We start from the raw sequence: 12,841 nt of genomic DNA, 5'->3' as shown, positions 1-12,841 counted from the left end.
ACAGGCTTGAAAATATTTGAGAGCTTACTCACTATCTAGTTTTCAGTTGAATACAAACCCAGGTTTTTTGGTTTTTTTTTTTAAGATAAAGCTAAAAAAAAAAATGAAGAAGAAAAGAAAAAGCTTGACTAGTTTGTTAAAAAAAGATAAAGCTACGTAAAAAAAAAATCACTTAAACCCTATGCTCAGATTTTTCTGACGAATGGAAAGTGCTTGTTACATGTTTGAAAAAAATGAACAGATTTCAATACTTTCTGCCTGTATAATGTGTAATTATTAACATAAGACTCTCCTCTGTTAATGCCCTTCAGCTACATAACAGGAAAATGTAGTTAACTAAGACTGTCCTTACCTCAAAGTTGAAGTTTGCCATACTTTAACATTTGATATGTGGAAGAGGCAGTCTCATCTTTAGGTACAATTAACTGTCAGAAGGACACCCAGCCAAAAATTGTATCTCCCATCTTTCTGATCCACTTTCTAAAATATCATTGAATTTTCATCTTTTTAAATGATATAATATTCTTTAAACAGCAAACATAAAATTAAGCAGATAAAAAGAGGATTAAAATGTACTGTCATCAGTCAGCCATGCCTAAGAGTGAATTAGTTATCAACTTGCTTTCTTCTGGTGTCAGGCACCTGGGAGATTCAGCTTTGATTGGAGAAGAAAGAGGAAAGAATAAACTTAAAGTATGACACACCAATCCAGAAGACAGGCTTGGGGTAAAATGCTACTAGGTTTTTACGGTAGAGTAGCATTGTGAGAGCCCTATCATGTTTATGCAAGTGCATGTGGACACATGCTTGCAATGTCAGTGATGAATCCATGGTAGTCCAGCCTCGCTGGCTTAGTATCTTTTCAAAGCTTCCCACTTAGAGAGTGACTGCAGGGGTTGTGGAAATGTTTAAATAATGTTAGAAGGCACTGGGTAAGTATTCATGGCTGAAGTCTTAGGATTAGTGATAGACAGTGAAGACAGCAGAGTTGGCATGGACAAAAAATTAGATGGGTCAGTTGTGTCAAGCAATGGAATCCCTCTCTCTGTCCATGCTTAACAAGGCTCTGACTGCAGTGACCATATCTTTGGTCTTCAATGTAGACAATCAAAGGTGGAAAGGAGAAGCCAACATTCTGCTCTGCCGGCTGCAATGACTGCCCTCCTGCACACAGTCAAATCAGTAAAAACCTACTCAGTTCTTCCTCTAGGTGAGAGACAGAGCATGAGTCTATTTTCATTAAGGTATCACAGTACCCTCAAATATTATGGTCAGAATTTTGTGTTTAGTGTAGAAAGGTACATTCCAGTTCAGTTGATAGCATGGTCAAAACTTTATTTCTTCCTGAGAAACCTAATACAGTGTATACTTTTTCAGTACTAAGAATAAAGTGAATTTTCTGTTAGTCTTTTCAACATTGCCACAAACAATTTTACTCTTCAGCTTTGACAAAGAACTTCTGACTAGAGAGCCAGGTTTGGGGCAACCATTTGTTTGTCTTGCATAGGATTGATCTTTTGATAAATAATAGATTAACTTTTGTTTTCAATAGAAAAATGTGTCATTGGATGATAAATGGACTCAAACACTTTTCGAGAGGTCTGTTCCCATGAGCACTTACCTAGTGTGCTTTGCTGTCCATCAATTTCATGCTGTAAGAAGAACATCAAACAGTGGAAAACCCGTGAGTCCCACTGTATTTTTAAAATATACTACATATGCATTTGTAATTAATTTTCTTCTTTCTAGAATTTTTTTTCTCACATAACATGCCAAAAAAAGCATGTCCACTAGGATCTGTGAACTTGATAATACACTGAAGGATATAGAGAAATATAAACTGAAAGGACATAGGTGAAACATAAAGAAACATGACAGACAACATGAATATGCATGGCCTTGAAATATTTCAAGAGGAAGATTCCATAAATCAGAAGCTAGCTCCTAAGTATACCAGTGCCAGTATATTTAAATATTCAGGTATGCTCAATTTAATAAAATGGTTGAGTGTATGTACTGGGGTGAGGTCCCAGGTAGAGACAGAGAGGGAAGAGGAAATCAGAAGTTTGTGAATATTCTTGGAGTGACTAATCACAGAGAAGTTTATGGTGCTATTCCTATATGTAATTCACAATAGGACAGCAGCAAAGTGTTAACATGTATTTTTTAAAATTGTGAGAAGGCCTGGCACAGTGACTTAGCCTGTAATCTCAGCACTTTGGGAGGCCGAGGCCAGAAGATTACCCGAGCCTGGGGGTTGGAGACCAGCCTGGGCAACTTGGTGAGACCTCGTCGCTACAATAAATAAAAAATAAGCCGTGCATGGTAGCGTGCACCTGTAGTTCCAGCTACTTGAAAGGCTGAGGTGGAAGGATTGTATAAACCCAGCAGGCCGAGACTGCAGTGGCTGTGAGCATGCCACTACACTCTAGCCTGGGCAACAGAGTGATACTACAACTAAAAAAAAAAAAAAGTATGTGAGAAAATATAAATAAGTTTTTTAAAAATGAGAATGGCTAGTTCAATCTTTTTCTTTTGAAAAACCAAGTACTTTTACCTAATTAATTTTTCCATTTTGCTGATGCCCTGAATACTTGTCTTAGTCTATTTATGAAGCAAGTTAATCCAGCTCTGTGCCATATACTTTATATATATAAGACCTCATAATGTTTGTGATATAATTTTATAAGGAAGAAATTACCCCCATTTTACAGAGGAGAAAATTGAAGCTTAATGAGTTTAAGTAATTTGCTCAAGATCACCCAGCTGGCAAGTGGTGGAGGCTCAAATTCCAAATTCTTCCTGAGTATTGTACCTTGCTAAGCCTTCTGAAATGTGATATTCTGAAAATATCTTTACCTCTTCACTAGTTGTTGGAGAGGAGGGGATTGGTTCCTCTCTTTCCTGTAAAAACTATCTCCTGGAACAATTTATCTTCATTTTCATATAGTATGGGTTGATATTTAGATAGCCTAAACCTGGGTTTCCAGCATGTGGCCTATACTGTAATCCAAATTATAGCAAACAGAAATCTTCTAAGACCTTTCAAAGGGACTCTGTAGCATGATGACTCATCAGAATTTTATCTTTCCCTTGCTACATATGTTGCTTTAATGTGACCTTCAGTTGTAGTAAAGGGCACTACCATTGGTTAACTGAGAATATTGTGTATGAAAAAGAAATGGCATCAAAAAGAGGAAGCTGGTTTTTCTAGATTGTGCTGAATGCAACTGATGGCACTCCTCTTGCTTAATGTAGAGGTGTGAACATTAGCCAAGTTTGTTTGTATTTTTCAGTCTCATAGCATACACAGAATCTATGGCTGAGGTGCTTTCTTCATCACTCACAATTCAATTGAGTTGCTGTTTTTCAGGTGCAGGTGTTTTCCACGTCACTTTTTAAAAATTATTATTATACACTTTGGGAGACCAAGGTGAGAGGATTGCCTGAGCCCACAGGTTTGACACCAGCCTGGGCAACTTAGTGAGACCTCATCTCTACAATAAATCAAAAAAGTTAGCTGGGCATGGTGGCACATGCCTGTAGTTCCAGTTACTTGAAAGGCTGAAGCAAAAGGATCACCTGAGCCCAGCAGGTCAAGACTGCAGTGACCATGAGCACGCCACTGTACTCCAGCCTGGGCAACAGAGTAAGATTCCAACTAAAAAAAAATATATATTATTTTATATTCTGGTCAAGTTTTTCTCTCTTAAATAGTAACACCAAGACAAAGCAGAAAGGCTAAAAATTCTAATATAGTTTCATAAATAAGAACAATGCAACCTATCTATCAGCAAAGCACATAGTACTTGGGGTTATTTTCTAATAGTGACAGTGAGCTTGAATTTCAAATATGGTTTTATCACCTGGTTCCTCTGACCAAGGACACTTATTTTTGAAGCAGCTATACTTGCTGGGTGAATCATTAGAGCTGGTACCAGTTAGTTAGCTGGGTTTTTAGGATAGATTTTATATAAAGGATTTGAAGTGACATAATGGAAAATACAGTTTGGCAAAGATCCCAAGATCTCTTTAGATGGTTCTTCCATGAAAGCTGAGAGCATGACATTCTATTTTAAGTCAGTGAGGTTTTCATCATTTGGGAGAGAAATGAAGATAATATTGTTATAATGTATTATTTTCTGATCATCTATTTGATAAGAGAGCAATAGAAGCCAAACTCCCCTTTGAAACTTCTCAGAGGCTCTGGGACAGAATTCCAAGAGAGTACGATGTGGACCAGAGCACCGTAGGTGATCCTTTCCTCTTCCTCTACTTCCTCTACAGGAGACAGGCTACCAGAGTCTTCCCTCTTGAAAAAAACTGGTGCTAAACTTCAAAAGTTGAGCAGACCCTTAAAGGAGAAAATTCTAACGTCTAGTGTAATTCCTAATGCTGCACAATGAATCCCTCCTCCTTTGGCATTTGGGAGGTTCCCCTCCCAGCTCCCTTTCCTACTCACTCTAAATTGAAATCTAATAATTGACACTCACCCAAGTACAAAATGCTCCTGGTATGATTTCCCAGAATTACAGGAAAATTAACCTAATTAAATTTATAGAAATGTAGCATCAGGGAAAATTCATACCAGCTACATGGTATTGCGTTCTTAGACCACCTAAGACAACCAAATACACGAGGAAAATGTATACACAAAAAGGAAAACATATACATAAAACAAAACAAAACAAAAATCCAAGACAAATAAAACCACATTGAAGGAAAGAGCAATAATTAGAGAAAAGAAGAGAATTCCAAAAAGTCCTAAAAAAAAAAAAGAAGCATTCACACACACAACCTTTAATTAGTACACCCAGAGATTCAAGAAGATATCATCATACAATAAAAAACAAAGTGATGTGAAAATAATCAGAAATAGGAGTGTTAATAAACTATTTTTCAAAGCATGACCCGGTCTGACCCCCAGGAACCTGTATCTGAACAATTCCTTCTAAAATCGGAAACATATAAGTCTATAGCTCCAGTTCTGCCCACTACTTTGTATTTTTAATGATACCATTAGATGTTTATCTTGTTTAAAGCCCTGATGTGGGTTTTATTTTATTTTATTTTTTTCTGTGTTGGAGTCTCACTCTGTTGCCCAGGCTGGAGAGCAGTGACAAGCTCACAGTCACCCCAGCATTGACCTGCTGGGCTCCAGTGATCCTTCCACCTCAGCCTTCCAAGTAGCCTTCCAAGTAGCCTTCCAAGTAGCTGGAACAAGTAGGCGCACGCTACCATGCCTGGCTAATTTTTTGATTTTGTTATAGAGACGAGGTTGTACCATGTTGCCCAGGCTGGTCTCAAACCTGCAGGCTCAGACAATCCTGTCACCTCGGCCTCCCAAAGTGCTGGGGCTACAGGCTTGAGCCACGGTACCCAGCCTGATGTGGACTTTTATATTTTATTAATAATTTCTGAGTATTAGGAGCAGTTGGAGCACATCAAAGTGCCAATTTACCATACCATCCTGTCCCAAAGTCCCTATATTACTTTTTCAGTTAAAAAATAAAAAAAATGAGGTTGGGTAGTTGTTATATGCACCATTTTTAGTAGAAATTTTATGAACCAAAAGACTATTTGTATCCACTCTTCCCCTGATAGTATTATTCTGGTACATCAATTACCTCATATTCATAATCAGATTATACTATGCAGTCCAAGAATCTATAAAGCCCTGATTAAAGTCTCTTGGGTATTTTTGCTCCTCTGACAAGAGTTGCTTTACATCAGTGAACACAGACTCAAGGCCTATATTCTTCTTAATTGTTTACTTGGAGAGATCATGGCCTTAGTAGCTGAACCCATTCCTTATGCTTAAAATATCCTTGTTGGTCATGAATTAGATTTATTGGGTTTATTAGATTTATTTTTAATGTAGCTCAGAAGACTTTTGACTGCATATTTTCTTTTTGGAAGATTAGTTGCATTACATTTTGATTAAATCCTGAAAAAAAAAGAGTAACCCGATGAGGTACTTAGTTAATTAATTTATTATTATTATTTTTTATTTTAAAGATGTGGGCTACAATTCAGATTTAGGTATACAAGTGGTCATTGTACAGGTAATGTTTGGGCCTCCCTTTGGTCCCCACTTCGCCTGGTTTGAGTTTAGGTACCCTTATTGATGCTATGTACTGCCCCTCCCCCACTCCCCTGGCAGTGTCCTACTTAAACAATTGAGGCCAGCAACAGATGGAAGGAGTTTTTGCAACCCTGTTGGCAAGAAATCTACTCATGAGACGTTTTTTCAGATTTAGTTGATTGGTTAAGGGTTTTTAAGTAAATTAAACCCCTGACTTTCATCCCAGAAAAACAAGCAAACAAACAAACAAACTCTGAACTGTGTAAAGTACAGAGAGATAAATTATGTGAACAAACTCTTGAGGTAGCAATAAAAAATGTGATCCTATTCTTGCAGTCATATCATAGGAAGCAATAGCCCTCCAAAACTAGTCATTAACCTGATAGTTAAGCTAAAAGTTTCCCACTGGGATATGTTGCAATTTATTTTCAAATCTGCAATATGGAGGCTTCTAAATTTGTTTTTTTCTTTTTTTAATTTGCAAGTTTAATACATATAACATTATAGAAAATTTGGAAAACAAACAGGATATAGGAAAAAGGTCATTACTCATGTTACTAGGTATAAAATCATTTTGAGTTATTAGGTTTGTGATGTCTTCTGGAATACATATATATATATTTGAAAGCAGGATTTATTGAGAGGACAGGAAAGTTCCCAGAGCGGGAGGGGACCTGAGGGGCTGCCCTTCTGGAGTATATTTAACCTAGAGTAACTTTGTCAGGATGTTTTAGCAATGCATCAGTCTTTAAGGAATCAAATTCAGGACAAGTTAAATGGTAAAGGTGATTAACCTGTTCCTGAGAAACAGAAAGTTCTAATTTGGCTTTGAATTTCTTTGGAGCATTTGGCCTCTGTCTTTTATAAAGAAGCATGCGTAAAGAAATACTTCTTACCTTGTTGGAGATTATTTCTTTTAAAAATTTTTTTAAAATGTTATTTTAGAGTTATGGGGTACATGTGAGGATTTGCTATGCAAGTAAATTGTGTGCAGGTGAAGTCTGGGCTTCTAGCGAGCTCTCTCTCCTGGTAGTAGACATGGTACCCAATGGGTACTTATGTACCCCTTATTCCTCCTCCCTCCCTTCCTCCTTTAGCAACGCTCGGTGTTTGGTGTTCCTACCTTTGTGCTCATGTGCCTAGTGTTTAGGGTCCGCTTATGAGTGAGAACGTGCAGCATTGCATTTTATGTTTCTGCGATAATTCACTTAGAATGATGGTCTCCAGCTGCATTTGTGTTGTTGCAAAGGATATGATTTTGTTCTTCATGGCTGTGTAGTATTCCATCATGTATGTGCACCACATTTTCTTTATTCAGACCACTTTCGATGGGCATCTGGGTTGGTTCCATGTTCTTGCTATTATGAGTAATGCTACAATAAACATATATGTGCAGGGGTTTTTTTTGGTAGAGCAATTTATGTTTCTCTGGGTATATTCTCAGAAGTGGGATTGTTGTATCATATGGTAGCTCAATTTTTAGTTCTTTGAGAAAATGCCACACTGCTTTCCACAAAGTTTGAAATAGCTTACAGTCCCACCCACATTGTAGAAGTGTTCCCTTTTCTCTGCAACTTCACCAACACCTGTTGTTTTATGGCTTTTTAATGATAGCCATACTGAATGGTGTGGGGTGGCAGCTTGTAGTTTTGATTTGCATTTCTCTGATGATTAGTGAAGCTGAGCATTTTTTACATGTTTGTTGACTTCTTGAGTGCCTTCCTTTGGGAAATGTCTGTTCATGTCCTTTGTCCACCTTTTAATGGGGCTGTTTTATTCCTGTCAATTCGTTTGAGTTCCTTGTAGATCTAGTATATTAAGTCTTTATTGAATGCATAGCTTGCAAATATTTTTTCCCATTCTGTGGGTCGTCTGTTTACTCACTTGATAATATCTTTTTCTGTGCAAAAACTTTATGGCTTGATAAGGTCCCACCTGTCAATTTTAGATTTTGTTGCATTTGCTTTTGACGACTTGGCTATGAATTCATTGCCTACTCTGATGTCCAAGAGGGTGTTCCCTAAATTTTCTCCTAAGATTCTTGTAGTTTAAAGTTTCACATTTAAGTCCTTGATCCATTTTTAGTTATTTTTTGTATATGGTGATAGGTAGGAGTTCAGTTTCATTTTTCTACATGTGGTTAGCCAGTTTTCCCAGCATCATTTGCTAAATATAGTATCTTTGCCCAATTTTTTTTATTTTTTGGCTTTGTCAAAGATGAGTTGATTGAAGGTCCATGGTGTTATTTCCAGATTTTCTGTCCTGTTCCATTGATCTCAGTGTCTATTTTTGTACCAGTGCCATGCTGCCTTGGTTATTGTAGGCTTGTAGTAAAGTTTGAAATCTGGAAATGTGATGCCTCCCTCTTTGTTCTTTTTGCTGAGGATCACTTTAGCTATTCAGTCTCTCTTTTTGCTTCTATATGAATTGCTATATTGTCTTTTCTAGGTCTGTGAGAAATTATGCTGGTAATTTGATAGAGATTGCATTGAGTCTGTAGATTGCCTTGGATAGGATGGACATCTTGACAATAGTCATTCTTCCAATCCATGAACATGGATGTTTTTTCCGTTTGTTTGTAGAATCCTTGATTTTTTTTTTTTTGAGCACTGTTTTGTAGTTCTCATTGTAAAGATCTTTCACCTCCTTGTTTAGATGGCTGATGAGATATTTTATTTTTGTGTGAGCATTATGAATGGGATTGTGTTTTTTTATTTGGTTTGCATCCTGCTTATTGTTGGTGTATAGAAATACAACTGTTTTTGTGCATTGATTTTGTATCCTGAGACTTTACTAAAGTCATTTATCAATGCAAGGAGGTTTTATAATAGACTTCTAGGATTTTCTAGCTATAGAATCACATAATCTGCAAAGAGGAATAATTTAACTTCCTCTTTCTCTTTTGGGCTAAGCTTAATTTCTTTCTCCTGCCTAATTGCTCTGGCTAGGACTTCCAGGACTGTGTTAAATAGGAGGGCTGAGGGTGGGCATTCTTGTCTTATTCCAGTTCTTAGGAGAAATACTTTCAGCTTCTGTGTAATAAGTGTGGCATTGGCTGCAAGTTTGTCACAGATGGCTCTTTTTATTTTTGAGGAATGTTTCTTCAATGCCTAGGTGTTGGAGGCATTTTATCAAAAAGTGATGTTGGCTTTTATCAAATGCTTTTTCTGGATTTAATCAGATAATCATGTGGTTCTTTGTTTTATACCTGTTTATGTGTTGGATTACATTTATTGATTTATATGTGTTGAACCAGCTTTGCATCCTGGGAATGAAGTCCACCTTGTCATGATGAATGATCCTTAAAATGTGCTGTTGGATGCAATTTGCTAGAATCTTGTTGAGAATCTTTGCATCTATGTTCATCAGGGAAATTGACCAGTAGATTTTCTCCTTGTTTAATCATTGCCATTTTAGGGGATCAGGATGATATTGTCCTTATAGAATGAGCTAGGGAGAATTCCTTCCTTCTCAATTGCCTGGAATACTTTCAATAGTATTGGTATCAGTTCTTGCACATCTTGTAGAATTCAGCTGAGAAACATCTGGCCCAGAGCTTTGTTTAGAAGGGAGATTTCTTATATTAAGTCAATTTGTGGTTTTTTTTGGGGGGGGGGGAAGGGGTCTGTTTGTGATTATATTTATTGTTATTCCATTGTGGTCTGAGAAGATGCTTGGTATGATTTTAACCTTTTGAAATTTGTTTATATTTGGTCTATGGCCAGGTATGAGGTTGATCTTGAGTATGTTCCATGTGCTGATTAAAAGGATGTATATTCTGTGGTTGTTGGATGAAGTGTTCTGTAGATGTTCTTTAGGTCCTATTGGTTAAGTGTTGAGTTAAGTTACTGAATTTCCTTGTTACTTTTTTTGCCTCAATGATCTGTCTAAGGCTGTTCATGAGGTATTGAAGTCTCCAACTATAATTGTGTGGCTGTGTATGTCCTCTCTTAGTTTAATTAGTAATTGTTTCATAAATCTGGGTGTTCCTATGTTGGGTGCTTATGTATTTAAGATGGATATTTCTTGCTGGTAGACTTAGCCTTTTTTCATTATGTAGTGCCCTCAATGTCTTTTGGCTTTTATTTAAAATCTGTTTGAAAATATGTTATATCTAAAATAAGAATAGCTGCTCCTGATTTTTTTTTTTTCCAGTTGCCTGGAAGATCTTTTTCCAGCCCTTCACCATGAGCCTAGGTGTGTCATTTGCAGGGAGATGAGTTTTCTGAAGGCAGCAGAAAGATGGGTCATGCTTCTTTATCCAATTTTCCACTCTATACTTTTTGAGTGGCTTGTTCAGTCTATTCATGTATAAGTTAATTATTGATATGTTAGGGTTTGTTCTTGTCATATTGCTATTAAATAACTGCTTTGCTTTTTAGATTTTGTGGTTGATTTGTATGGTCTATAAACTCTATGCTTTCCTATGCTTTTGTGATAGGTGAAATCATTCTTTCATTTCTGTGCTTAGAACTTTCTTAAGCATCTCCTTAAGGGCTGGTCTGGCATGGCATATTCTTTCAGAGATTTAATGTCTGGGAAGGATTTTAATTCTCATTCATTAATGAAGCTTAGCTTGGTGGGATAGGACCTTCTTGGCTGGAGTTGCTTTTCTTTAAGAATGTTCAATATAGGACCCCAGTCCCTTCTGGATTCTGGGTTTTTGTTGAGAATTCTGTGGTTATTCTGATGGGTCTTCCTTGGTAGGTGGTCTGTCCCTTCTCTCTAGCTGCCTTTACTATTTTTTCTTTCATCTCATCTTGGGAAGATGGATTATTATGTGCCTTGGGGATGTGATACCCATGTAATACCTTTCAGGAATTGTCTGAATCTCTTGTGTCTGCATGGCTGCCTCTCTAGCAAGATAGGACAAATTTTATTGGATGACCTCTTGAAAAACCCATTCCAGGGTGTTTTGTTTCCCCTTCTCTCTCAGGGATGTAAATCAGTAATAGATTAGGTTTCTTCACATAATCCCAAACCGCTCATAAACTTTGCTCATTCTTCCTTAGTCTTTTCTCCTTGTTTTTGTTGGGCTGTGTCAGTTTAATAGTTTGATCCTCAAGCTCTGTGATTCTTTCATCTGTCTGGTTGATTCTGCTGTTGAGGTTTGCTATTTTGTTTCGAAATTCCAAGAAAGATTTCATTTTCAGAATTTCCATTTGGTCTTTTCTTATACTGGCCAGCTCAACTTTCATTTCCTGCACTGCTTTTATGGCCTGAATTATCTGTGTGTCCATCTTATGTATCTTACTGAGTGCCTTTGCCATTCATAGTATGAATTCTATGTCTGTCATCAGGGCCAGGCCATTCTGGATAGGTTCCACTGCTTGAGATCTGGAAAACCCCTTTGTGGGTGTTGACTCATTAAGGCTTTGGGGATTGCTGATGTTTTTTCACTGGTTCTTCCTCATCTGTGAGGGCAAATTCTTCTCTTTTTATTTTTTGTTGTTTTTTTTAGTTGGATATGGTTGCTACTATTGGAGTGGCTATTTATGGAATTTGTTTTTTTTATTTTTACTTTTGCTTGTCCTCCCTCCTGACCCACCTGTTGTGGGAAGGAAGCAGTAGTGGTAGGAAGGGCAATGATCTACGTGGAAACCTTCTGGAACTGATGCAGTCTGGCAGGAATGGGGTGTGCCCCTCCCTTCAGGACAAGCCATAGGGATCCTGGTTGGAGCTCCAGCAGCGTCCTCCTTTCCAGACTGCTTGTCAGCAGGATTGGCAGGAGGTCAAGCAGGACCCTGCAGCTCTACTCTGGCTCAGATGCTCAGATAAACTCTGTGGACTACCCACCTCCCTTCTGTCTGGACAAGACTTCCCATTTTGCACAGAAATAGAAAGGAAGCAGTGGTGGAGGGATTGCTTCTTCTTTTGTCCATGGATGGGCAGGGCTGTGCAGAGGTACCTTGCCTCTTAGATCTTGCCCTGCCCCACTGGAGGTTCTGTGGCAACAATGGTGGCACCATGGGGACAAGCCCTGTCTGCAGCCCCAACCTAGGATCACAAGACTGCTAATACCAGAGCAGCTTTCCTGCATTGGCTGCATTTCCCCTGCTGGATGTTAAAGTGCAGGGAAGAAGCACCCATGCAGCACAGACTACTCCTGCAGAATGTTTCCCACTGAGTCTTTCTGGTGAGCTCATCGACTGTGGCATAGGCCACTTGGGAATCCACGAGTTCCATGTGGCACCTACTGGTGCTTCTGACTCTATTTATGGCAGCCTTCTGCACTCGGCTGGTGTGACAGGGGTGTTCCTGGGCTATCTCTCCCCTGGTTGAGATTACAGAGGCTCTCATGAGATGTGTAGAGATGAAAAGCTGTCATTGCCATTCACCCCTTCTGTCTCCAGTGGTGTTCTCCAGCTCTTGCATCAGGGCTACGTCTAGGGGTGTCTTGGGCTTGGAATTGTCTAGCCTCTGTGTCTCCAGGTGACCACCTGATAGACCTCAGCTTGGGTTTTCATATCTACCCTTAAAGTCCTAAGTGAGTTCCTCCAGGTAGGTTTCTTTGCAGAGAGCTGCAATCACACAGTGTCTTCAGTCAGCCATCTTTGTCCTTCCACCCTAATTATTTCAACTCTAGTCAAATTCTCCTTGTTTTTTCTGATTGAAGAAGGAAGTTGGGAAGAACTTTTTACTAAGAAAATATTGATGGGAAGAGTATTCATTTAATTAGGTTTATACTATAGCCATATTAATTCTAACAACTCAGTAGGAGGGATTATATTGTGCTTTCTTCCAAAAGTCTTGCAG

At 38.3% G+C, this 12,841-nt stretch overlaps 1 protein-coding gene across 1 annotated transcript in view; it reads left to right on the top strand.

Moving 5' to 3' along the window:
- Positions 1 to 12,841, top strand: part of ENPEP (glutamyl aminopeptidase) — a 98,296-nt gene that overhangs the window by 15,293 nt on the left and 70,162 nt on the right. The window contains exon 3 of the mRNA XM_008061227.1: positions 1,553 to 1,684. Within this exon, the coding sequence (XP_008059418.1) occupies positions 1,553 to 1,684 (132 nt within the window). The remainder of the gene's footprint in view (positions 1 to 1,552; positions 1,685 to 12,841) is intronic.

The sequence above is a fragment of the Carlito syrichta genome, unplaced genomic scaffold, assembly GCF_000164805.1.
Source record: "Carlito syrichta isolate Samal-C Ts95f unplaced genomic scaffold, Tarsius_syrichta-2.0.1 Scaffold305151, whole genome shotgun sequence".
NCBI classification, from domain to species: Eukaryota; Metazoa; Chordata; class Mammalia; order Primates; family Tarsiidae; genus Carlito; species Carlito syrichta.
Note: the sequence above shows the minus strand (reverse complement) of the source record. Positions and strands in the feature narration are given on the sequence as shown.